The sequence below is a fragment of the Leopardus geoffroyi genome, chromosome C2 (assembly GCF_018350155.1).
Source record: "Leopardus geoffroyi isolate Oge1 chromosome C2, O.geoffroyi_Oge1_pat1.0, whole genome shotgun sequence".
In the NCBI taxonomy this organism is placed as follows: Eukaryota; Metazoa; Chordata; class Mammalia; order Carnivora; family Felidae; genus Leopardus; species Leopardus geoffroyi.
In genome coordinates this window covers 5,914,657-5,941,781 of record NC_059333.1, presented here as the reverse complement: position 1 = coordinate 5,941,781, position 27,125 = coordinate 5,914,657, and the positions used below count along the sequence as shown (strand labels likewise).

Here is a 27,125-nt window from a genome sequence, read left to right as displayed (position 1 = left end):
GCTGCCAATCCTCGGCCGTGTCACTAAACCTCTCGCTCAGGGTCTCCGGCCGTGCATCCATCAAATGGGAGTGACCGTCCCCCCGCTTCAGAGGGTTGTCACGCTGTTGCTTTGCAGAGACAGAGCCGGCCGTCTTGGTGGGAAAAAGGGAAGAGTCGTGGCCAAACTGGGAAGCCTGACCTTTCAGTCAGCCCTAACTGCGGCCTCTCTTGGTCAACCGTGGATGTGGCTTAGGCTCTTTCCTGCTCTGATGAGGAAGTTGAGCGCGGCGGTAAATCACGACCGGCTCAACCACGGTGGAGCCATGTGGCCGTGGTGGGTGACCGTTCGGTGCCCGGGGTGGCTGGCCGGTTAGGGGCTGGCAGGGCAAGAGTCTTCTGCCCACCGTGGCACTTCCATTCTGCGGTCTTTGGCCACGCTTTGGCCTTCGTTTGATGATGCCCAGCACTGCATTCTTCTAGCTGTCCCGGGGAAAGGAGGCAGGAATGAAGTCCTGGTGTTACGGCTGAAAGCAAAGCAAAGAGGTCCTTCTCTGTGGCCCCTGTGATCTGGGGGAACGTGGACTCTGGCCTCATGGCAGCTTCTCTGGCCTTTGAAATATAAAAGTGCCCTAAAAATAACACGACTATAGGGGGGACAGGCAGCCTTCGTGTTTTCACAGTGGTATGGTAGAGGTTTCATTTAGTTCTAGAAAAATGACGATCCTTGTTGTTTTGTCCCCCCTCATCATCTGTGTAAGGTCGATGCGTCCTTTACTGAGTTAGTTTGTGGGCACATCTCTGTTTCTGCCTTTATATTCATCTTTTATTGACAGTGTTGTACCTTTCTTCTTTCTCCTGGCATTGGGCTGACCGGCTGTAGCTCCCGGGATGGGATGAGAGAAAGCCAGTCTCTTCTGTCCTTTTCTGCTCCGCGTGGCTCTGGTATCTTCTGTGCATACTGTGAGAAACCATGAGCGTTTGGGTACCTGTGTCTTTGTCTGAGAGCCTACTGTTGTCCTTTGTGTCAGTCACAGCAGTGGCCGTAGAAAGCATCTGCCCTTTTTGCCGACAACCTGCATCTCGAGGATATTCTGAGGAACCGACCCCACTTTAGGAGGGCAGAGAAGGGAGTGGGGCAGACAGAGAAGCATTCCTCGGGGTGTCGTTCAGAAGTGGAAGGTGGATGATGACCTCCACATGCACGGGTCATTCTGGCCCCTTGCGGACCCATGGGGTCAGTGGAGGGGGCTGGGGATCGGCTCACGCTTCCTTTCCAACCTCAGCCATGCAGGGACTCTGCACACGGGTCCGCTGCACACACGCTGCCCCAGGGCCACTCAGTTCTCCCCACTCTCTTTGGTCACCGCCCTACCCTCCTCCCGCATCTTCTCTTTCCAGAAAAAATACAAGCTGTCATTTGTATCAGCGCACAAAACACATCCACACTGGGAATAGAGGCCCAGGAAGCTTGGACTGAAATTAATATTAGCTAACAGGTAGAGACTACATCCTTTATGAAAAAAAAAATCACAAATCCTAATATTCTCTCTTTAGATTCTCATGATAGCCATATGAGCTATAGGTTTAATTTAATTTAATAATTTAATTTAATTTAATTTAATTTAATCCTTCATGGAGAAGAAACGGAGCCAAGATGTGAGGAATGAAATCACTTGTGCAGGGTCATTTGGCCACTTGTGGGAGCTGGGGCTTCTCCTGGTCCCCAAACTGCTGAGCCCAATGTGCCTTTAGTTCCTTAGCTTGTTGCAAATTGAACAAAACAGAAAGGAAAGAGGCAGACTTCTTTTGGAGCCTGGTTTCCCATTATGTTGCCATCTGATTTCCTTTCAGGGACCAGATCCATGCTCTGAGACCATTTTTATCACGTGTAATTCTCACGGCCTGATGAAGTAGGGATAGTGTTGTCCTGGCTTTTTAGAAGCAGAAACTGAGGCCCAGAGAAGTCAAGTGACCTGCACAGGGTCACACAGCTGCGAAGTGGCAGGGCTGGCTGGGAGAGTCTGGACAGTCTGATTCCAGGATTGCAGAACACGTTCCTTCCTTTCCTTCCTTCCTTCCTTCCTTCCTTCCTTCCTTCCTTCCTTCTTTCCTTCCTTCTTTCCTTCCTTCCTTCCTTCCTTCTTTCCTTCCTTCTTTCCTTCCTTCCTTCCTTCCTTCTTTCTTTCCTTCCTTCCTCCCTCCCTTCCTTCCTTCCTTCCTTCCCTTCCTTCCTTCCTTCCTTCCTTCTTTCCTTCCTTCCTTCTTTCCTTCCTTCTTTCTTTCCTTCCTTCCTTCCTTCCTTCCTTCCTTCCTTCCTTCTTTCCTTCCTTCTTTCTTTCCTTCCTTCCTTCCTTCCTTCCTTCCTTCCTTCCTTCCTTCCTTCCTTCTTTCCTTCCTTCTTTCTTTCCTTCCTTCCTTCCTTCCTTCCTTCCTTCCTTCCTTCCTTCCTCTCTCTCTCTCTCTCTTTCTTTCTTTCTTTCCTTCTTTCTCCTTTCTTTCTTTCTTTCTTTCTTTCTTTCTTTCTTTCTTTCTTTTCTTTCTTTCCATTTATTTATTGGGTCATGTTTACTAAGGTATAACTTGCATCTAGTAAAAGTTATCGTTTTTAGTTGCATCCTTGTTGAGTTTTGACACGAGTGCTGTCTTATAATTGAGATATCGACTATTTTGCCGCCCCATAAAGTTCTTTGTGTGCCTTTAGGGTCCGCGCCTTCCTCCATCCTTAGCTCCAGAACCTACATTCTTCAGCATCGCACCTCAAATAACAATTTCCCCATTTATGATGCAAGCTATTCACACGGTCTCGAGCAGCACATGACACATAGGCTTGTACAGGTGCTTGATAACTGGTAGCCGGAGCATTAGAAAGGTAGGAAAATGATCAAGAGAGTGAGGACAGTCCCGGTTCTCGTAAATCACGCCCGCGTCTCAAGCTGCGGAGACGACACCCGGTGATAGAGGAGTCCTTGCCCCTGCATAGCCGCTGCAGCCCCAGTCTATAAATGGGTTTCCGTCCTGCTCCTTAAAGGGACACTGCCACCTGCTCATGGGGCCTCTTCAAGCCCATCTGGGAGAGAGGGCTAGGGAGGCTCCCTTCCCACACAGCAAAGAAGAAAGTGCCTCAGGGCCGCCTCAGGTCCCCGCGGCGGTCACTTTGCTCTGCCCATACCTCCTTCCCCCCATCCCTGCTGGTGGCTGGGCAACCCAGGGCTCTGAGCCGGACAACTGGTTTTAGGAGGACACGTATCTTCCTTCTGGCCCAGAGTCAGCATCCTCCCTCCATGTGGTTGGGGGTTCGGGAGAGAATTCAGCCCATGCCTACAGAATTGCACACCCCAAGGAGAGGGGGTTCCCCAAGTGGCACAGAAGGAGGACACCCTCCTTTGCGCTCTGGGCACCGGAGCCCGGGGCGTCCTTGGCTCTCCTCTGTGACTACGGTTCGGGGGCATCCCGGGTAAGGCCAGCGGCAGACCTTTCTTTTGGGTGCATCTAGTTTTCTGCCCAAGTGGAGAAATCTGGGCTTTCCCACGGGCTTAGACAACAGAACTGTATTGTCCCACAGTCCTGGAAGCTGAAGTCCAAGGGCAAGGCATCAGAAGATTGGCTCCTTCTGAGGCTGTGAGTCAGAATCTGCCCCAGGCTCTCTCCTTGGCTTACAGGTGACCATCTGGTCTTTGCATCTTCCCCCTATGCATGTCTGTGTCCACATTTCCCATTTTTCAAACATTGTAAATGTTTATTTATTTTGAGAGAGAGAGAGAGAAGAGTGAGAGCGAGCATAAGTGGGGCAGGGGCAGAGAGAGAGGGAGACGCAGAATCTGAAGCAGGCTCCAGGCTCCGAGCTGTCAGCACAGAGCCCGACGCGGGGCTCGAATTCACGAATCCTGAGATCATGACCTGAGCCAAAGTCGGATGCTTAACCGACCGAGCCACCCATACACCCCCACATTTCCCCTTTTTATAAAGCCCTCAGTCATATTGAATTAGGGCCCATCCTAAGGACCTCATTGGAACTTGATTAGCTCTGTAAGGACCTGGGCTCCTAATAAGGTCACTTTCTGGGGTACTAGAGGTTAATACTCAATTTGGGGGGCCCACAGTTCAACAAACACTGTGGTGAATTCCACCCTATGTCAAGGGGCATTCAGGACGTTCCAGGCCCCTCATTTTCAAAGAGAATTGACAGCCCCACCGTCTTATGCCTCTTTTTGAGCTTTGCTGAATAAACAAAGCAAAGTGATTTTATTGGCATATTTGAGATACGTGGATTTGACAATTTAGAGACGTTTACTATAAATGAACTTAATAGGACATGAGCTCATCCATGATGAACTCACAAGATACATCGTTAAATATACAAAATTAGAGTCTCCCACGTAGAAGCCACTAGATAGCAATTGTTCTCAAAGTTCTAGCAAATACCAGGTATGAAATTGCATGCGTGGCGTGTGGCCATTTGTATAAAACCGAGACTATATTTGTGCGTGTCCACACAGAAAAAAAATATGGGAAGGAAATATTCTGGAACATTTCATGAAATGGTAACAAAGATTTACCCTGATGAGTTGGGTTATATGCAGTTTTATGCTTTCCTCTTTGTACATTTATTTTCCGAAACGTTCAAATAGATAACAGTGTTATTTGAAGAGGAAATTGGCACAGGGAAGGTTCTTAAGGGGGGAAAATACTAATTTAAAAATGTGGCTGTAGGACAAAGTATAAAGTGCATTTCAATAAGACGAACCACGCACGAATTCCTAAAAATGAGGGTCCTTTTGTAAATGTTCTGCCTAACCCACAGCAGGGCTAATTATTTCTATTACCATAAAGGTCAGGATGAAAATGCTAGGGGCAGAATATAGCCTCTGGGGTGGAATTTTGGCCTTTGTGTCTTTCCTGGGTGAGAGCGGGCACACAGAAGGGGCTGAAAAATTACGGGGGTTACTTCACTTGTCTTTGAAGATACCATCGCTTTTTTTTTTTTTTTTTTTTTTTGGCCAGCCATTTTTTTTTTAAACCCTTCCAGCCGAAGTTCTCTTTTGACGTTCGTTCCTATACCTTTAGGGACTAAATTAGTAGAATTTCTAATGCTCCATTTTCAGAATGTTACTAGGAGAATTGTAGGCGATTTAAAATATCAGTGGCAAGAAATTAAATCCATTCTGTCCTTATCACCTAATGTTGGCATAAAAGTCACTTCTGCTCTTCAGACAAATTCAGGGACTTTGATTTGGAGGAGGATTTTAATGACGTGGCTTTGATGTTCCCAAGAAGCCATTCAATGATCGTAGCAGCCCCAAGCATTCATCAACTACTTTCTGGCCGACCAGCCCATTTCACTGTGCCGGGGCCATGGATTTTGCTCCACTGTTCATTTAAAGTCTGATATTTCATCCAAGAGACTCATGAACCTCTGTCAATAAAATGTTAACTATCATTCCATGGAGGGGCGCCTGGGTGGCTCAGTCGGTTAAGCATCTGACTTCAGCTCAGGTCATGATCTCGAGGTCAACGGGTTCGAGCCCCGTGTCGGGCTCTGTGCTGACAGCTCAGAGCCTGGAGCCTGTTTCAGATTCTGTGTCGCCCTCTCTCTCTCTGCCCTTCCCCTGCTTGCTCACTCTCTCTCTCTCAAAGATAAATAAACATTAAAAAATTTGTTTTAAATAAAAAAATTAAAATAAATTTTAAAAAGCTGTAGCAACATGCCTTTTTGTTTCTTTATAAACACGGTGACTGAGAGAAAACACAGAGAAAGTGCTGGGAAGGGTGCACTGAGGTCTGTGGGGTCAGTCCCCACCTTGATGTCTCTCCAGTATAGGGCATGGATTCTGAGAACCTGTCTGAAACGCCAAGGTCCCCGTGTGCAGCCCACACCACAGGCAGACAGATTTGCGTTTTTCTTCCTACTTGGGAGCCACCTGAGGAGCTGCTCATCACGATGTTACCATTTCAGGCACAATAGAAACCCTGAAACCATTGGAAATATGAATATCGACAACAGCAAGACAGCACCAAGGAGAAAAATTACTTAGGAGAAAACGCATCCCCAGGGGATAGATGGTGTTAAGTCGCAGCTGCTAACGAGCGCTTCCGAGGCAGCATGGGAATGAGATGGGGTTTTCTTTCCTTCTTTTGCCAAATCTCTACAACTAGTTGGCAGACAGAAGCCAAGAGAGGCCAGATGATGGGAAGAGACAGCAACGTGCTTTAAAAAAAAATGCCTTCAAACAAGTACTTTGCCTTCGCTTGACATAGAGATGCCATCCAGTTGATATCACCGAGTAATGCCCACTGTGGCCCGCGCTGTCGTTGACGGACAGGGAGAGCACGCCTACTCACTGCCAGGTCCCGACTCGTGGCCGGCAGGAGCCAGAGTCGCAATCTTTCCTTCTCAGAGGCAGGGACAGAGACTCCAGTAAGGGATGTCCCCAGGGATGCCCTGCTGGTTGGGATGCCGTGACTCAGACTGAGCAAAATATGGAAAAACCCCCTTGACTCCCACTCACTCCTGTGTGAATCGTGGTCCCTCACCTGCGCCCCCGGCCTTCGTCCCCTTGAGTCAGGCTCTTACCCCAGTTTGTTGAGATGACTGGTTTATTCTCTGTCTGTCCCGCCAGGTGGTGGGCCAAACAAAGTCGGAGACTGTGTCCCCTTCTCCTGGGGACCTTCAGGGCCCAGCCTAGTGCCTGGCTCATCGGAGAAAATAAACAGTCCAGGAACTCGAGTCTCTCCCCCAGGTTGAGTCCAGGCCTCTGTCTGACGCCGAATCTGCACGCTTCACTGCAGATGGCTTTGCATATCGGTGAACGTGCCTCATTGACAATCCGCTTTGGAAAAGAATCTTTTATTTCTTAGCCTGGGAGGGACCAAAGCCCTTTAGCTGGAGTATTTTGCTTCTGCAACAGCAGCGAGAGGCTGGAGTCAGGATCGTGTACAACCAGTTTCACTTCTTTCGCGATGGCTTGATAATAGGACTGAGAAGTCACGTCTTTGGGAGCCGGAGGCTGCTGTGGACCTCGTTCCAAGAGGGTTTTGTCTTTTCTCCAGTGTTGCCAAAGCAAATGCACGCACAGAAATCTTTCCAATATTTGGTGGCAAAATAGAGGAGTCCCTTGGGGAGACTGAGGAAGAAGGGGTGGAGAGTGGCTGGGACCCTGGGGATGGCCTGGGACACATACTTGAGAAGGCTCTTTATTCCCCAAGCCTGGGCGGGGTGGTGGTGGTGGTGGGGGGCTTTGGAAAGGGCGACCCTCTAGTCAAATCAAATCTCACTAAACCAAATATCAAGCCAATGCAGATGCAATACAGATTTAGCCACTTACATGTACAAGGGTAGCTTCAGAAAATATTCTCGGACTATCGTTTGGACCCTAAATTTAACCTGCTAAAAATTCATTTCACATTTCCTTCTCTTCAAACTTCTGGAATGAAAAGTAAATATCTTTTAACCGGAACCCACGTGTCATCCTGTAACTGAAACTGTGTGTTCTGGTTGAATGATTTTCTAAGTGGACGTAGTCTGTCCGGCGTTCTGAGTTTGCACCGATGAAGAGGGAGGTTCTGCAAATTCAGTCTCATCTACGACACAGGAGAGTAACATACCAATTTTATAGGTATCCACGGCAAAGTGTTCTTTGTGTTCTGGAAATGGTGTAATAAAAACTCATACCGTGACGGCCTGAGCTCATAACCTACAGTTGTGGCCCATGAGAAAGCTAAGAATGGAGGTTTTCAAAGATTGTAATAGAATAATTTTCTAAATCCTTGAAATGACTTAACTTCTTGAATCTTTTACTTACTTTGGGGAAACGTGTGACCAGTGCCTGGTGGAGCCGTACAGAGCCTGAGGCCAAGGGAAGTGTCAGTCTTACGGGCGGCCCTGTCTTTATGTGCAGTGTTGATGTTTATCCAAACTTTTTATACTTCTTTTGATTTTCTCAAATATTGCCTTAAACTGTTGTCTTTTTTTTTTTTTTAAAGCTCTCTTGGGGTGTTGACAAATAAAACTGTAACATACTTACAGAGTACAATGTAATGAATGGATTGGTATATGCTCACATTGTGAAAGAGTCCCACCTTTGGGGTAACCAACGACCACAAATCTCACCTCACATGTTTACCTTTGGTTTTTGGTGGGAACCCTTAGGTTCTACTCTTTTAGCAAATTTCGATTCTACAACACAGTGTTATCAATAGTTACCATGTTATACTTTAGATCCTCAGACTTTGTTCATCTTATAACTGCAAGTTTGTACCTTTTTAGCAACTTCCCCCTATTCGCGCCCCCCAGCCCCTGGCAACCCCCTTCTACTCTGTTTCTAGGAGTTTGTCTTCCTCCTTCCTTCCTTCCTTCCTTCCTTCCTTCCTTCCTTCCTTCCTTCTTTTCCTTCCCTCTTTCCTTCTTCCCTCTCTCTCTCTTCTCTTTCTCTCTCTCCATTTCTTTCCTTCCTTCCTTCCATCCTTCCTTCATTCCTTCCTTTTTTCCTTCTTTCATTCCTCCTTCCTTCTCTCTCTCTTCTCTTTCTCTCTCTCCATTTCTTTCCTTCCTTCCTTTCTTCCTTCCTTCCTTCATTCCTTCCTTCCCTCCTTCCTTCTTTCTTTCCTTCCTTCCCTCTCTCTTTCTCTCTCTTCTCTTTCTCTCTCTCCATTTCTTTCTTTCCTTCCTTTCTTCCTTCCTCCTTTCCTCCCTCCTGTCTTTCTCCCTCTCTCTTTCTCTCTCCCTCTCTCTCCCTTTCCTTCCTTCCTTGCCCTCTCTCTCCCCCTTTCCTCTTTCTTTCTTTCTTTCTTGCTTTCTTGCTTTCTTGCTTTCTTTCTTTCTTTCCCTTTTCCCACATATAAGTGTTTATATAATTGTTTGTCTTAATTAATGACTTTTTTGGTGCCCCCTTACATTTTGTGTCTGATGCGAATGCCTCGCTCACATTACCCAATGGTGGCTACTCCAAGAACACCAAGATTTTGTAGTAGATCTCCAAGGAAGGATAGAGGATGGACGAGTAATGCAGTCCCTCGTTCTCAAAAGAAGGGTGATTTTACCATGAGCATGCAATAAGGTTGCTTCTGGGTCTATGTGTGAAGGTTGGGGCACCTCCCCCTTTCCTACTGCAGCTGGCACCATTAGGACATGGGTACATAGTGATGTGTGCACATGCCTAGATGCGGCCTACATGTGATCAGACGTACCTCAGTCTCCAGTCTAAGCTCAAAGTACAAGAAGAAATGGATCCAAAGCCACTTATTTACTGGAAAGTAGTCGTGGCCAATTCCGCTAGTGGAGTATCTCATATGAAGGGATTGTCCTTGAGTTTGCAACTTGGTTGAAAGAGTCAACCAGACAAATGTACGTGCTGAGTCAGACACCGCTCAGATGTCACTTCAGGCTCTGTCGGTGAGGATCCCGTGGGTGGCCGGCTCAGCGCGGGCTCCACTGGCTTCAGGGAGCTGTGAGGTGACAGCACGCAGCTCCGGCCATGCCAGGAGTCTCCACCTCTGAATCTCGTGTTCTGGGGCTTCCTCCCAGTCCCCCAGCAGATTCCAGCTTTGAGACATCGCCCAGTCTAGAAGCACCAGGAACTGACACTTGGTGGCGTGGGTCTGGACTGGCGAGGGACAGGAGCTGGTGGCTCACTGGCTTACCTTTCCTCCCCTGGGTCCGCTGGGTCACACAGCTCTCAGAGGGGCAAGGTCAGGGTCAGGCGCACCTGGATGGCCGGCTTATGATGGGTCTGCCTTCTCTCCCTCCTTCCTCTCTAACAAAGGGTATTGCAAATGCCATTTGCCTCAGGCTCTGTTTTCTGGGAAACCAAATGAAGACAGATTCTTTGTTATTTCCCTGCAGCCCTTGGCGCAGTGGGACTGTCAGAAAAATTCCTTCAAAATTTATACCTTGAAGTACCAATCCTGCCTTTTTTATGGGTACATAGCACGTACTAGGTTTTCAGAAGAAACGATCACACACCCAGTCTTCATTTAGGCTCCTTTTAATTGGGACTTGATTAAATTCTGACATGCTAGCTTTTTGTTAGTTAACATCCCTGGGGAAGGACACTTCCCCTCTGAGACCCCGGTGAGTTGCTTGGCAAGTGTGTGAGGGTTGAGGACAGTCCTCTCTGGCACTGGTTCTGCCTCATTCCCTCCCGTCTTCTCCCTGCTTCTCTGCAGATTCTGCAGCGGTCGTGCCGACCAGCAGCCTGTACTGGAGAAGGTGCCTTAGATGGCCATTTAGCGTTTCCTTTTGTTTTTTCAATTTTTTTTAAATGTTTATTCATTTTTGAGAGACAGAGAGACAGAGTGTGAGTGGGGAAGGGGCAGAGAGAGAGGGAGACACAGAATCCGAAGCAGGCTCCAGTCTCTGAGCCATCGGCACAGAGCCTGACACGGGGCTCGAACCCACAAACCAGGAGATCGTGACCTGAGCCGGATTCAGACGCTCAACCGACTGAACCACCCAGGCGCCCCGGCTCTTTAGCATTTCCTAATGGTGAAATGAGGGCAATATAGGGAGGTAGTTTTCAGGAAAATGCGTCTGTGATCTCATAAGCTGAGTAGTTGTCTCATTGGTGATCATAAAGGCAAATTCAGTGGAAGCTTTCTCACACGAGACCCTCTGTCCCTTCAAGAGGTCTTGGGGACGATGACAGAGACACTGTCTTGATACGTTGGAAGAGAGAATGCCATGGTGTCTGAGGAGATGAGCACAGAGCTGGCTTGAGCGGCAGGGATGCTGATTTCGGATGGCCGAGGAGGGAAGGGTCTGTTATTCTTCAGACACTTAGGAGGGCGTGGAAGAAGGTTCTGGGTCTGCGGTGGGACAAGATGTGGTGGGCGGTCCCAGACAGGAGTGTTTTATGAATGTGAAGTTGTTAGGGTGGCGGTGGGGGTGGGGGGAGGCTGGAGTGGGCCAGGAGGGGCCCGAATGAGAGCATCTGTGCCAAAGGCCGTGACAAGGGGCGGACAGCAAGAACCATGGCGATAAAGCAGTCGGGTGTGATGACCGCCGTAGACCCCCAGAATGGGAGAGCTCTTGGATTGTTCTCCGCTGCTCTCAGCCTTCCCCGAGAAATGCTGCAAGGTCTCAGAGAATTTTGAAAAGAGATCCTCCCGGTGAATAGTTCTCTTTTGTCAGGATCATTTTCTGATCATCTCTCGTGACGCCCATCAGTTTCACCTTGCCTCCATCATATAAGATCTTAGAGATCCTGAAAAAATGAACTCCTTTTCTTCCCTGTGCACCTCTCATGTTGGATCTCCTCGGGTTTCTACAATGTGACCTTTGATGGAACGAAGTATTTGTGACATTTGAAAGGTGTCAGTGTTGAAGGTTTTTAAAGACAGTGAGGGTTGACTGTGCATCTATTCTGCATCCGTATGCCATTTGGTTCGACTTTATTCAGCTCTGCAACCCTGTCCTTTTATTCTCTGAGAGTCGCTTTTTCCCCCGACCCCTCCCTGGGTTACGCGGGGAGGGATGGAAGGCGTAAACACTGGAGTAGTTCACTCGCCAACAGCTGCCGCAGAGCCAGCTGGATCCTCCGCATGGGTGGTCCGATTCCCTCCAGGACAGCCACCTCACCGCCTTGAGGTTGAAAAGGGGACTTCGAAACAAGCGCAGGCGAGAAGAAAGGGGCCTTTTACTGGTAAATCTACTGTATTGAAGAAATGTGTAATTTATTTAAATGGAGATGATGCACGCCCTTGGTTGACTGTTCAGCCGATGATGCCGTGGCGTCATTGCCCTGCATGGCACGGGCCCTCCTCGAAGTGTGTTGAAGAAGAGTTGATGTCTGGTTAAGCAGTGTAGCCTTTCTCCGTAAGAACACACCGGCAGGTCTAGCATTCTGAAAACTCAAGGTGTTCTACATTAGACATGAAGACGGGGCCCACGTGTATACAGTCTTTCCAACTTGGCCTTTCCTTCCACCTCCTGCCACAGAGAAGTGGCTTACCTTCCCAGAACGGGACAGAGCACCCCTGAATTGGGTGGGCAATTTGTACTTCACATTGACCGGGATAGGGTGTGTGGCGGGCTGGGCGAGCCCCGGGACGCTTGGCTTTGCCACATTCTCCTGAGTAACCATCTGCGAGGGGCATCAGGAGTCCGTAGGGATGGTTCACTCGGTTTACGTGAGTCTTTATCATTCACCCGATTTATCTACACTAATTAGGACCTGAAAGCAAGATTTTTCCGGATGATCCCTCGACTGTTAATCAAGGGTGGACGAAGGATCTGGGAGTTTCTTATGACAACATTGAACGCTAATGGGAGCTGATAATTATTTTCATGATAATGTTTTTAGGCTGGAGTCCTCGACCCAAATATAAATTTTGAGGATATCCTTATCCCTCCGTGTGAGTCATCTGTAGTGGTTTTCTCCTTGTTTAGCACTCTGCCTGTCTCTCTTGCCAGGATCCTATCTGAATAGTTAGTAACAATGACAATTCCTGGAAGACGCTAACCTCTGGGCATGGAAATTCTGTCTGTAGTCTTAATGTACTACCTACTAGCTCCTGACCTTGGACAAATCAGGCTCCCTTCCTGGCTTCATTTTCTTCACCCAAAAGTTAGAAACCTTATCATCCCTTCAATCTTGTTCGACCTGAAGCACATTTTCTGATAATGACCAGAACATTGGATTGACACAGTGCTTCTCCCTCCACGGCCTAGAACAACTCTGAGCATGATGTTAAAGACAGTAGTTGGATAAGCTCTGAAGAAACGTGTTTGTATGTTGACTTGTGTAATGCATTTCCCATGGCTCCCCAGACCTCACAGCCGGAGGATCTTGCCCAGCGACCCCAAGACTAACCATAAGAGGCCAGCCTGGTCAAATGAAAGTGCACAGGGTAGCCTTAAACAAGGACGGAAAGGTGTGTCAACAGTAGGAGAAGCTGACTAAACATAATAATTTTTTAGTTGATTAACATTTTTCTTTAACAATAAGACCCTGGCCATTGTGATTAGAATGACAACGGCCATCGCTGGCAAAAACGACAATTCTCATCTTCTTGACGGTTGGCACAAAGTCTTGGCCGTCCTCCTCATATTCCAGATGAGGTTTTCGTCAGTCGACAACAGCTTCCGGTCTGGTGCTCCTTGGATGTGGGTCGTGGGGGGCTGGGGGGCAGTCTGTGCAACTTGAACAGATCCTTCCTGGGGTTGACCCTTTCCTGGTCTCATGAGCACCTCGTTTTAACCATCTGAGCTAAAGTAACACAGAATGTGATATAATGCAACAGGTATTTGCAGCACCAGAAGAGATGAAAAATAATCCTGAATACATCTGATAACAATTTCTCTCTCTCTCTTTTTTTATGCCCTTAGCGACAAGGCACTGGGGCAACCAATGGAAAAGACAAGACGTCTGGCGAAAATGGTAAGCCAACGAGCGTAGTCTAGACATTTACTTTCGCCGCCTCTGCGGCCTCGTGCACGCGGCGCGCGTGGGTAATAACGCCTCCTATCCAAACCAGCTTACCAGCCGTGTTTGTGCTTCGGGTTAGAGCGGATCCGAGCAACCCACGGCGTGCGCCATGGTCCGGTTGTTGCAAAGAAAACCAAGCTATAGCCACACGCGGTGATAAGAAAACGGTTTCCTTCCCAGAGGAGGACTCCCGTTTTGGGCGACGTGATAATTACAATGCAAATATAGTTCTGCGCTTTCTTCATTACGGCTGGTGAGAATCGTCGGAGTTGTTGTGAGGATAACATGAGATCACGTGACGTAAGCGCCCGGAAAGCTGTGAAGCGCTCAGCTCCGGCCGGGAGGCTCTGCAGCCTGCCTCGCGTCCCAGCCCCCCCTCCCCCCTCCCCCTCCCCCTCCCCCCCTGGACTTAGGACGCAGAGCTCCGCGCTGGCCCCAGGGAGGTCTGGATCCCGGAGGGTCCTGCGTGTGCGGCAGAGGCCAAAGCGCGTGCACGCGGGGCTGCGGTCCCCAGCCGGCCTGGATCTGTAGGAGCGATCGTCGCGCACGGGGTCTGAGGCTTGGAGGGGGCGCGCCGGGTGCGAGCCCGCCCCCCCCCCCCCAGCTTTAGCGGGTGAAGGGAAGGACGCATGCTAACGGGGACCAGAGTGTGCCCCCGGTGAGGTGGGGTTCCAGGTGTCGTCACTTCGTGTCGATGACCAAATGAACTCACGTTTCTGGAACGCGGGTCCCGCCTCCTGCCGGAAGGGGTCTGTGCAGGTGCCCGCTCCTCGGGTGGGGGGGGGTGCCCCTCTCAGTACCGGCTGCAGAAACTCCCAGCCGGCCTTCAGGGGCCTCTGCCCGAGTCTGCGCTGGGGCCCGAGCGAGACCCAGGTACCGGAACGTTCGTCCCTCGGTGCGGCAAGGTCAGTGGGCCGGCCCCGGGGTGAAAGGGCATTTGTGGATGGGGAGAGGGGTTGGTGGCCAAGCGTGCCCTGATCGCAGCGGGGGGGGGGGGGGGAGGGGGGCACCGGTCTTTTCCATGTGACGCGGGGGATGGGCCGCTGGCGGCGGGAGGGGAGCTGTGCAGACCCGTGGGGGGGGGGAGGGGGCGGCGGCCCCCTCTCCCCGGTTGGTGGCACGGTGGCCGCCATCCCTTCCCGGACCCCACCGCCCCGCGATCCCGGGTCTGGAAGACCACGGAGAGCTGTCGTTTTTGTTGGTTTTGTCCGTCGACGGTTCCCATGGGAGAAACTAAAAGGGGGAAGATCGTTTTAAAAAAGGTTTAGGTACTAGTTCAGTAAAAATAAAGCGATAAACCCCTGACATGTTCACGCAAGTCGCATTTTAAAATAGAGAGTAATTGCATTCTCCAAAACAGAAAAAACTCTTTAGTGAAAGAGTGGCAATGTTTTCCATTTTTGCAAACCTCTTTAATGTCTGACTTAATAGAAGCCAGCTGCCTCCGCGTTCCATCCGGCGACGTCGGGTCACGTGGCCGCAGGAAAATTCCACTGTGCCCTCGTGAGAGAACTCGGTTTAACAAAGCTTTATTGTATTAGTATTTATAACAAATAATTCTGATGTGAGCGCTTCCTCAGAGGAGGGCAGGACCCCCAGGGCGCCTGGTCCACACCGTGAGAGCTACTGTGGCTCCTGTGTCAGCCGCGAGGAGCCGGGAGTCTGCAGGGAAGGCAGAGTGAGGGCCCAAAGGGGGCCCAGTCCCTCCTGGTCACTGTCTCTGCCCCATGGCTCCACCCTGGCGTCAGACCCATAGGCGCTGGGAAGCATGCGGACACGCTCGGTGCTTTGCACCCAAGAGAATTGTCAGCTGTTACAGAAGACACGACCCTCTGCCATTGTTCTTTTGAAAGTAATTAATTTTATTTTGGGGGGGGGTGCAGAGAGAAAGGGAGAGAGAGATTTTTATTTTAGTGTTTTATTGATTTATTTTGAAAGAGACAAAGAGAGAGTGAGCAGGGGAGGGGCAGAAAGAGAGGGAGAGAGAGAATCCCAAGCAGGCTCCTCGCTGCCAGCATAGAGCCTGGGGCAGGGCTCGAACTCACGAACTAACAAGATCATGACCTGAGCTGAAACCGAGAGTCTGATACTCGACTGAGCCACCCAGACGCCAGGGGAGAGAGAGTCTTAAGCGGACTCCACACTCAGCGTGGAGCCCAACGTGGGGCTCAGTCCTCCCATCCCAGGATTATGACCTGAGTTGAAATCAAGAGTCTAACAGTCAGTTGACTGAGCCACCCAGGCACCCCATCTGAGGTTCCATTCTGAGGCATGTAATTTCTTTCAGCCAAAACCTGATCCCTTCTAGTGAAAACTAAATGTGTCTTTTCTGGAGGTATGAAAATTAGTGGAAAGAAAAATGCGAGACGCTGTGGATAAAGCTTTCCTTTATAGAATTCTAGATATTAGAAGACATTCACTTCCGAGTAAGAAATGGGATGTTTAGAATTAGACATTCCTCAATAATTGTAAAACAAAGTGCTGTATGAATTCAAATTATTAACGTGTTGCCCCTTAATTTCAGACAAAACTGCTCATGCATGATATATGCACACGGTATTTTATCCTAATACTAAATTTGTGCTTTGCCTCTAAACATGAACCAAGACAAAAGTCAGGAACAACCCGGTGGTGATTGGGGTGAAGCCTTCTGGAAGAGGTCTAAAAGACATTTTCCTAAAAATCTAAGATGCTTAGTTCTTAAATTTCTTAATTTTCTTAAATTTATAGTATGAGAATGTCATCTTGGAATTTGTTTTAAACTAATATTACATTCCATTGAAATTCAAATTATTTTACTCTGTCATCACAGGAGTGAGATCTTTTGTCTGAATGTATATTTCCTATTCACACAAATGAAGGTGCCCACATATGTTGAAGGAAGAGGGACCCACCAAGATGTTCCGAGAGGTGGGCAGTAGTTAAACACAAAAGGATCATCCCCAAATTTCATTATTGTCCACAAGTGTTCTCATTGCAACTATTATAAACGTACTTTAGGCCTTCATTTTACCACTTAAAGCCAAACAGACTGTAGGAGTGAGGTATGAGGGCCTCCACATTCTTGGTCAGATCGCCAGATCACAGAAGACACAAGTCAGACGTGTTAAAACTCCAGAGGGATCCAGATTGTCGGCTCTGCTGGAATTTTGTGACATTAAATATTATCTCAATTATCTCCAGGGACTCTGGATTCTTGGTATCCCAAGATTATTTTTACTGCTGGTGTTGTTGCTGTGGATGTGAAAAAGGACGTTTATCCACATTACATTCAGAATGTCCCTGAATTCTTCCTCCGTCTCTGGGATGCCAACCTCTGGACACACAACCCAGCAAATTCGAATGTTTTCCATCACATCTGACAGGTCGTTCAGAAATTTTAGGGTTATATTTTTTATTTTTATTTTTTAACGTTTATTATTTACTTTTGAGAGAGTGAGAAAGAGACAGAACGTGAGCAGGGGTGGGGCAGAGAGAGGGAGACCCAGAATCCAAAGCAGGCTCCAGGCTCCGAGCTGTCAGCACAGAGCCTGACATGGGACTCGAACCCATGAACTGTGAGATCATGACCTAGGTCAAAGTCGGACACTTGATTGACTGAGTCACCCAGGCGCCCCGAGGGGTATATTTTTTAGTTAAAAAATGAATTCGTTAGGATCTTGTTAGTTCTGGGGTGCCTGGGTTATTAAATGTCCGACGTCAGCTCATGTCATGGTCTCACGGTTCGCCAGTTCGAGCCCCGCATCAGGTTCTCTGCTGTCAGCTCAGAGCCTGCTTCAGATCCTCTGTCCCTCTCGCTCTCTGGCCCTCCCCCACTTGCACGTGAGGCTGTGCTCTCTCTCTCAGAAATAAATAAACATTTAAAAAGTATTAGAAAAAAGGGGTCTTGTTAGTTCAGAGATACTCATTCCTATATGAATGAACTACCTGCATTGGCTGATTAGTTTGGGCCGAGAACTTCATTTATCCCTTGACACAGTGTTCTTCCTGGAGGGACACAATAATTTGTCACTCCAGTTACAATTCCTGGGCTGTGGTAATCTCACACATGTTTACAAATAGAGACACAAACCATCTGACTCCAGAGTATTCACCTCCAATCACTAGTTTGGACACAAGCAAAAGGTATTTTTCAAGTCAGTAGTTTTCCTCAATGCCTTAATCTGTATCTTGATACTTGTCATCGGAGGGATTCCAAGAGTTAAAGTTTTTATTGACACAGAAAGTAGAAAAATACTGGAAGGAGCGTGGCCTCTGGGAGGCCTCCAGTCTGAAGGAAAGATTTACGAATAATAAACCTCTGGCAGAGCTTATGTTCAGAGCCTGGAGGCTTACCCCAGCTAAATTGAATTTCTAAAACTGGAATGGATTTCTCCTGATTTGGTGAGCTGTGATACATTTGTTTCCAGAAAGTTCTGTCTTTGGAGGTGGAGGGCATGAGTGCACCTGACTTAAGGAAAGTCTCTCCTCCTATCCAGGCTCTGGGTAGATGTCCAGAAGGAAGGTATTATTCTGCATACCACCTGTGGGGCTCATAGCAGTTGTAATTTCTTTGAGGTGTGAGTGCCCGTGCCAAGATCTCAGGCGCCATGCTTGAGTAGGTGAGCCCCTTCTTTGGGAAAGGGGTTGTGGCTTGAGAAACTTCTAGTAGGTGTGGGGATATGCTAGGACCACATAGCGTTCAGTTTGCTTTGATATGATTCTATGATCGCTAACAATGAATAAGATCAAATGTTGTACTGGGTGCTGTCTTCTCTCTTTTTTTTTTTTAAATATGAAATTTATTGTCAAATTGGTTTCCATACAACACCCAGTACTCATCCCAACAGGTGCCCTCCTCAATACCCATCACCCACCCTCCCCTCCCTCCCACCCCCCATCAACCCTCAGTTTGTTCTCAGTTTTTAAGAGTCTCTTATGCTTTGGCTCCCTCCCTCTCTAACTTTTTTTTTTTCCATCCCTTCCCCCATGGTCTTCTGTTAAGTTTCTCAGGATCCACATAAGAGTGAAAACGTATAGTATCTGTCTTTCTCTGTATGACTTACTTCACTTAGCATAACACTCTCCAGTTCCATCCACGTTGCTACAAAAGGCCACATTTCATTCTTTCTCATTGCCATTGCCACGTAGTACTCCATTGTGTATATAAACCACAATTTCTTTATCCATTCATCAGTTGATGGACATTTAGGCTCTTTCCATACTTTGGCTATTGTTGAGAGTGCTGCTATAAACATTGGGGTCCAAGTGCCCCTATGCATCCGCCCTCCTGTATCCCTCGGGTAAATTCCTAGCAGTGCTATTGCTGGGTCATAGGGTAGATCTATTGTTAATTTTTTTGAGGAACCTCCACACTGTTTTCCAGAGCAGCTGCACCAGTTTGCATTCCCACCAACAGCGCAAGAGGGTTCCCGTGTCTCCACATCCTTGCCAGCATCTATAGTCTCCTGATTTGTTCATTGTGGCCACTCTGACTGGCGTGAGGTGGTATCTGAGTGTGGTTTTGATTTGTATTTCCCTGATGAGGAGCGACGTTGAGCATCTTTTCATGTGCCTGTTGGCCATCTGGGTGTCTTCTTTAGAGAAGTGTCTATTCATGTTTTCTGCCCATTTCTTCACTGGATTATTTATTTTTCGGGTGTGGAGTTTGGTGAGTTCTTTATAGATTTTGGATGCCCTTTGTCCGATATGTAATTTGCAAATATCTTTTCCCATTCCGTTGGTTGCCTTTTAGTTTTGTTGATTGTTTCCTTTGCAGTGCAGAAGCTTTTTATCTTCGTGAGGTCCCAATAGTTCATTTTTGCTTTTAATTCCCTTGCCTTTGGGGATATGTCAAGTAAGAAATCACTGCGGCTGAGGTCAGAGAGGTTTTTTCCTGCTTTCTCCTCTAGGGTTTTGATGGTTTTCTGTCTCAGCTTCAGGTCCTTTATCCATTTTGAGTTTATTTTTGTGAATGGTGTGAGAAAGTGGTCTAGTTTCATCCTTCTGCATGTTGCTGTCCAGTTCTCCCAGCACCATTTGTTAAAGAGAGTGTCTTTTTTCCATTGGATGTTCTTTCCTGCTTTGTCAAAGATTAGTTGGCCATACTTTTGTGGGTCCACTTCTGGAGTCTCTATTCTATTCCGTTGGTCTATGTGTCTGTTTTTATGCCAATACCATGCTGTCTTGATGATTACAGCTTTGTAGTAGAGACTAAAGTCTGGGATTGTGATGCCTCCTGCTTTGGTCTTCTTCAAAATTACTTTGGCTATTCTGGGTCTTTTGTGGCTCCATACAAATTTTGGGATTGCTTGTTCTAGCTTCGAGAAGAATGCTGGTGCAATTTTGATTGGGATTGCATTGAATGTGTAGATAGCTTTGGGTAGCATTGACATTTTAACAGTATTTATTGTTCCAATCCATGAGCAGGGAATGTTTTTCCATTTCTTTATATCTTCTTCAATTTCCTTCATAAGCTTTCTATAGTTTTCAGCATACAGATCTTTTACATCTTTGGTTAGATTTATTCCTAGGTATTTTATGATTCTTGGTGCAATTGTGAATGGGATCAGCTTCTTTATTTGTCTTTCTGTTACTTCATTATTAGTGTATAAGAATGCAACTGATTTCTGTACATTGATTTTGTATCCTGCAACTTTGCTGAATTCATGTACCAGTTCTAGCAGACTTTTGGTGGAGTCTATCGGGTTTTCCATGTATAATATCATGTCATTTGCAAAAAGTGAAAGCTTGACTTCCTCTTTGCCCATTTTGATGCCTTTGATTTCCTTTTGTTGTCTGATTGCTGATGCTAGAACTTCCAACACTATGTTAAACAACAGCAGTGAGAGTGGACATCCCTATTGTGTTCCTGATCTCAGGGGGAAAGCTCTCAGTTTTTCCCCATTGAGGATGATATTAGCTGTGGGCTTTTTATAAATGGCTTTTATGATGTTTAAGTATGTTCTTTCTATCCCGACTTTCTTGAGGGCTTTTATTAAGAAAGATGCTGAATTTTGTCAAATGCTTTTTCTGCATCAATTGACAGGATCATATGGTTCTTTTCTTTTCTTTTATTAATGTGATGTATCACATTGATTGATTTGCAAATGTTGAACCAGCCCTGCAGCCCAGGAATGAATCCCACTTGATCATGGTGGATAATTCTTTTTATGTACAGTTGAATTTGATTTGCTAGCATCTTATTGAGAATTTTTTCATCCATATTCATCAGGGATATTGGCCTATAGTTCTCTTTCTTTGCTGGGTCTCTGTCTGGTTTAGGAATCAAAGTAATGCTGGCTTCATAGAATGAGTCTGGAAGTTTTCCTTCCCTTTCAATTTTTTGGAAAAGCTTGAGAAGGATAGGTATTATCTCTGCTTTAAATGTCTGGTAGAATTTCCCTGGGAAGCCATCTGGTCCTGGACTCTTATTTGTTGGGAGATTTTTGATAACTGATTCAATTTCTTCACTGGTTATGGGTCTGTTCAACTTTTCTATTTCTTCCTGTTTGAGGTTTGGAAGTGTGTGGGTGCTTAGGAATTTGTCCATTTCTTCCAGGTTGTCCAGTTTGTTGGCATATAATTTTTTCATAGTGTTCCCTGATAATTGCTTGTATTTCTGAGGGATTGGTTGTAATAATTCCATTTTCATTCATGATGTTATCTACTTGGGCCATCTCCCTTTTCTTTTTGAGAAGCCTGGCTAGAGGTTTATCAATTCTGTTTATTTTTTCAAAAAACCAACTCTTGGTTTCATTGATCTGCTCTACAGTTTTTTTAGATTCTATATTGTTTATTTCTGCTCTGATCTTTATGATTTCTCTTCTCCTGCTGGGTTTGGGGTGTCTTTGCTGTTCTGCTTCTATTTCCTTTAGGTATGCCGTTAGATTTTGTATTTGGGATTTTTCTTGTTTCTGGAGATAGGCCTGGATGGCAATGTATTTTCCTCTCAGGACTGCCTTCACTGCATCCCAAAGCGTTTGGATTGTTGTATTTTCATTTTCGTTTGTTTCCATATATTTTTTAATTTCTTCTCTAATTGCCTGGTTGACCCACTCATTCGTTAGTAGGGTGTTCTTTAACCTCCATGCTTTTGGAGGTTTTCCAGACTTTTTCTTGTGGTTGATTTCAAGCTTCATCGCATTGTGGTCTGAAAGTATGCATGGTATGATCTCAATTCTTGTATACTTATGAAGGGCTGTTTTGTGACCCAGTATGTGATCTATCTTGGAGAATGTTCCATATGCACTCGAGAAGAAAGTATATTCTGTTGCTTTGGGATGCAGACTTCTAAATATATCTGTCAAGTCCATCTGATCCAGTGTATCATTCAGGGCCCTTGTTTCTTTATTGATCCTGTGTCTAGATGATCTATCCAGTGTTGTAAGTGGAGTATTAAAGTTCTCTGCAGTTACCACATTCTTATCAATAAGATTGCTTATGTTTGTGATTAATTGTTTTATATATTTGGGGGCTTCTGTATTTGGCACATAGACATTTATAATTGTTAGCTCTTCCTGATGGATAGACCCTATAATTGTTATACAATGCCCTTATTCATCTCTTGTTACAGCCTTTAATTTAAAGTCTAGTTTGTCTGATGTAAGTATGGCTACTCCACCTTTCTTTTGACTTCCAGTAGCATGATAGTTAGTTCTCCATCCCCTCACTTTCATTCTGAAGGTGTCCTCAGGTCTAAAATGAGTCTCTTGTAGTAAGCAAATAGATGGGTCTTGGTTTTTTTTTTTTTTTTAATCCATTCTGATACTCTATGTCTTTTGGTTGGAGCATTTAGTCCATTTACATTGGATGGGATGGGTCCAGGAGTGGGATGGGTCCAGGAGTCGGATGGGTCCGGGAGAGGGATGGGTCCGGGAGTGGGATGGGTCCAGGAGGGGGATGGGTCCAGGAGGGGGATGGGTGTGGGAGGGGGATGGGTCCGGGAGTGGGATGGGTGCAGAAGAAGGATGGGTCAGGAGAGGGATGGGTCCAGGAGTCGGATGGGTCCGGGAGAGGAATGGGTCCGGGAGGGGGATGGGTCCAGGAACAGAGGTGACTGAGTGCTCTCTCTTGAGCCGGAGAGGGACCGTCAGTTCTGGCAGGAGGCGCTGCCTGGCTGATCCTGCTTGTGTGCACAGGAAGTTTGGATGGAAGGCAAGAGGAATAAACGCAGTTTCTAGAAAGACTACAGAGGCATCACGCCATGCCACCGCCTAAAGCAGGGAGGTGACCTGGTTCTGCTTCGAAGGCAGATGCGATAGACCAGGGTTGAGGGCTGATGGAGAGAAAGCCGTGGCCCCTCAGTGTGGATTTGTGGCGAGCATCTAGGCTGGCGTGTGCAGGCATCTGGAAGGCAGGGATTTGTGAAGCCCTGCTCCACACCGAGATCTAATATGCCAACTCTGTATAAATCCCCATAGGAGTTCAGGCGGGAACTTACCATCTTCTGCTAAGCCTCCCTGAAAAGGGGGGGAAAATAGGATGTTGAGCAGCAAAATGTATCCGAAATATGCTGTTTAAAATGTTTCCAGCCTGCACCTGGCTGCGGGAAAAGCACTTCCCCAAAGTTATCAATCTCTAGGTGTGCAACGATTACCAGCCCGGAAAGCTCTAAATCTGTCTCCGGCTGGCGTAATAAAGCTGGGAGCTGCATGAAGCCCAGAGTTCGCCTGTGCTGACATATTGTGAAAACTGCCACGAATGCCATGGACACATGAAGCTTTCAAGGCGAAAAATCAAATGACTCTGGGCTCCATCTGGGGCCTCTTGGCCCTTTCGCTCCTTCTTTTTCCGGTCTCAAAGCAACCAGCATAAAAACAAAACAAAACAAAATCCAAACGAGAAACACTAACAGGGCCTTCAAATATTACACCGGGATATTCCCCTTTTGCTGTCAGCGTGCAACCCTCTGAAGATCTGTATTCCAGAAGGAAGGGATGGACACACAAGGTTGCTTCTGATATTGATCCAGAGGGAGACAGAATGAAATCGGAATTGCTTATTAAGCCGGGCCTTTAAACCACCAGGGTCTCCGCACAAACCTGGTCAATGGGTAATGTTGTTCAACAAGTGAGTCGATTCCGTGTGAAGGTTATTTTAGGGATTAGCGCTGACAGGAAATTTATTTCTGTTAATCTTAGTTATAGGAGCCATTTTTTTTTTTGTTTTTTGTTTTTGCCTCTCAGGTTGGGCATTATAATAACTTTAGTGTGCAGGTAATACCTTGGATAAATATGGTGCTTCTAATCCGCTGTCTTGGAGTAAACGCGCTTGAAGGATTGTCAGTAGGAGTCGAGATTTGTAGCTGTGCCTAGTTGTCATTCTCTACATCTGTATGTTTTGCGTAGCTTAAAATGCTCTCATGCATGACCTTCTGTCAAGGCAGCCTTGGGAGGTGCCTAGGGAGGCTGCGTCAGGCAAAGCTCCCCGTGACGTCGGTGAATTGTCCAAGGTCACACCAATCAGAAGAAAACGATTTTGGTTATCTGGCCAGCAGTGTAGACACTCACTCCTGAGATTCCTCCTGACCTGGGGTCTTGGTTGTAAACTGGCAACTCGGGTGGGTCGGGGTCTGAGCCCATGGAACAGAATGAGGTTCTCAGGCTTACATCCTGGCCAAACCAGAAACCATAGTCTCCACAGCACTGTTATCTCATCAACTTAGTTAACCAGCCTCTGGAAAATATGTGTGATGTCAGACTCATTACAGGGACAGCCACATTAATTTTTAAAATTAAAACATTGAAGCAGTATGCTAATTTATGGGCTTATCCATATTTTTCACTTTTTTTCCTCCCTCCCTCCCTCCACCCCTCCTTCCTTCCTTCCTCCTTTTTGAGATTGAACATTGGATAACTTTAGACCAGCCGAAGATAGAATTCTGTTTCCTATCATATGGAGAAGGCCCATATGCCTTGGTGAAAAGCTGAAGGTAGAAACTATGCCCAAAGAATTGCTGTTTAAGGTCTTTTTAAGCCTACAAAGCAGCTTGTAAGCAGGAAAATGGCGATCCTTCCTTTCTTTGGAACCCCTCCTTAACTAGGACACAGGAACATTTCATATTCTGCTAATCAATTATTCGTATGGAAATAATATTTCTCAAGTGCTTGAAAACATTTTGCTCTTTTAAGCACGTGAAACCCTCACAATTTTACTTCTAGAATTAATTTGCACAGCAAGCAGCTTTTCAGAAGAGAAAACCGACTGGCATCTCAGCCTGCGCTCTCTGATAAGATGGTTTAAATTTGTAGGTTTCATATTTGTGAGTTCATCTGCGATTACGGAAGCATGTGTAAATGCTAATGTTCCTTCTTGAGAAAGGGTGTTCTCGGTAGATAGTGGGCTGAAGTGTCTTCAGAAACTGAATTCCCTCTCAGGCTGGACTGACTCTCCCATTCATAGGAAGAGGAAGTCTTGGGGTTTCTAAACATGCCTCCCTGCGCATCCTTACGGCCACCACAGATGTCGCTTCAGACCCTAGGGCAGAAGTTGCCCCGGGCCTCCCAAGAAAGCTCTCTGCAGCATTCTAGAACATAGCTTTGGGGAGAGCCCCTGGGGCCTGTTGTGAACTTATGTAAATTCCACTCAAGCCGTTGATTGGTTTCTCCCAGCATTCTGCATCAGTAATGAGTCTGCGTTTCTGATCAATACTAATTAATTGTGACAGTTTGGCCGCATGTGGACCGTTCAATCAAGAGACAGCATTATTTTGTTCCAAGTACCATTTTTATGCCTCCTTAGCGAGCTCCTCCATGTTTTCAGGAAGCAACCAATTTTCATTAACTTAGGCAAGCTGAGAACAGATTTGGCTCTGAATCCTCTTTTTAAAAGTTACTTCAAAAATGTGATAACGTTTTTTGTTTTTTTTTTTTTTCCCCCTTTGCTAAAACCTAGTGGAGCAGACGGGCAGAGTCACTGTGGCAGAGGGCAGAGGCTTTGCCCTGGCTTTTTTGGAGGAGTCGGGAGAGCAAACGCTGTCCTGTTCACCAGCTCACCCAGCCCTGTGCTCTGGACCACCAGACCTAGCAAGCTCATTCCTGGTTGTTCGTGGATTGCTACCTCCTTTCCTTTCTCACTCTCTGCAAAGGAGAGACCCACCAACATCAGGGTGTAGGGAGAAATGAAAACATGGCCCCCTTGTTCAGAAATTACCAAGCTGAGCATTAAATCACCCTGCTGAGCGTGGGGGCCCTACACACGCTGCCTGGCTGCGAGGCTGGCCTCGAGGCGGGGGGGTGGGGGCATACAGACTGTTTTCTTTAAAACCGGTAAATATGTATCATTCATTTTATAATACATTTTCTTTCTGGCACTTTCTTTTTTTTTTAAACTTTAAAAAAATGTTTTTATTTATTTTTGAAGGAGAGAGAGAGAGAGAGAGAGAGCATGAGCGGGGGAGGAGCAGAGAGAGAGGGAAACACAGAATCCGAAGCAGGATCCAGGCTCCGAGCTGTCAGCACAGAGCCTGACACGGGGCTCGAACTCATGAACTGTGAGATCATGACCTGAGCCGAAGTCGGACGCTTAACTGACTGAGCCACCCACCCTGGCACCCCTCTGGCTCTTTCTATTTATTTATTTATTTATTTATTTATTTAATTTTTTTTTTTTTTAAGTTTGATTTTTATTTACTTCTTGAGAAAGATACAAAGAGCAAGCAGGAGAGGGGCAGAGAGAGAGAGACGGATGCACAGAATCTGAAACAGGCTCCAGGCTCTGAGCCGTCAGCACAGAGCCCGACATGGGGCTCGAACTCACGGACCGCGAGATCGTGACCTGAGCCGAAGTTGGACGATTAACCGACTGAGCCACCCAGGCACCCCTATTTTCCTTACTTTTTAATGCACTTGGTGAACACTCCTGGATCACTTTGTACACTGGCTGTAATTATGGATGGTTTCTGGTTTTGCATGGTACTTTGTAGAGGATGGCTATGAAGTCTTAGCTCAGGGAGAGGGAGTTCTGAGTCCCCTTCTCTCACATCTGGGCCGTGTGGCCTCTCCGACCAGCAGCAGGCAGCAGACGGGATGCATGGTGGGTTTTGAACCCAGGCCCTAAGAAACTGGCAGCTTCCACTTTTTCTCTCTGGGAACACTTGCTGTGGGAGAAGCCCGTTGGCGTGTGAGATGTCCTGTATCCTGAAAGCATCATGTCGTGAGGAAGCCTGAGCTAGACACGTGGAGCAGTGGCTTGGTGACATGCCCGACCAGCCAGTGACGGTGCGGGTTCTCCCAGCCCCCCTGCCAGATGTGCAGTGAGGGTCCTCCGGGGGACTCCAGCCCCAGAGCCATCTGGCGGCAGCCCCATGGACGACTCCACGCAAGAAGTGCCCAGCTGAGTCCATGGACCCGGTGGGCAGAATAAACACTTCCTGTGTTTACACTGTTAAACTTGGGGACAGTAGTTAACTGTCACATGCCTAAACCTCTCGTCTTCGCTAACCCGTTGGCTGCTTCTCCTCTCCCCTGCTTCTTCAGACACAATTCTGGATTGTGTTCCGTTCTCGCTGGTAGGAATGTAATCTCTTCTGGATGCAGACCTTGAGGTTCTTACAAACCAGAAAAGGGATGTCGCGAAACAGTGTCAACTCTAGCTTCTTTTGCGCATTCAGAGTATTTGCTCAGCACCTGCCACGTGCTGTATGTTGGGATCAGAACGGGTGAAGGCGTATTTTGAAACAGCAATGCTGGGACCATGGGGCCAGAAGTCCTTAGTGACAAATACACGGGCCATGGTCCTGGGA

At 47.0% G+C, this 27,125-nt stretch overlaps 1 protein-coding gene across 1 annotated transcript in view; it reads left to right on the top strand.

Annotated features, from left to right (window-relative positions):
• PCP4 (Purkinje cell protein 4) overlaps nt 1–27,125 on the top strand; it is a 60,658-nt gene that overhangs the window by 13,497 nt on the left and 20,036 nt on the right. Inside the window, exon 2 of the mRNA XM_045501335.1 lies at nt 13,303–13,354. Within this exon, the coding sequence (XP_045357291.1) occupies nt 13,303–13,354 (52 nt within the window). The remainder of the gene's footprint in view (nt 1–13,302; nt 13,355–27,125) is intronic.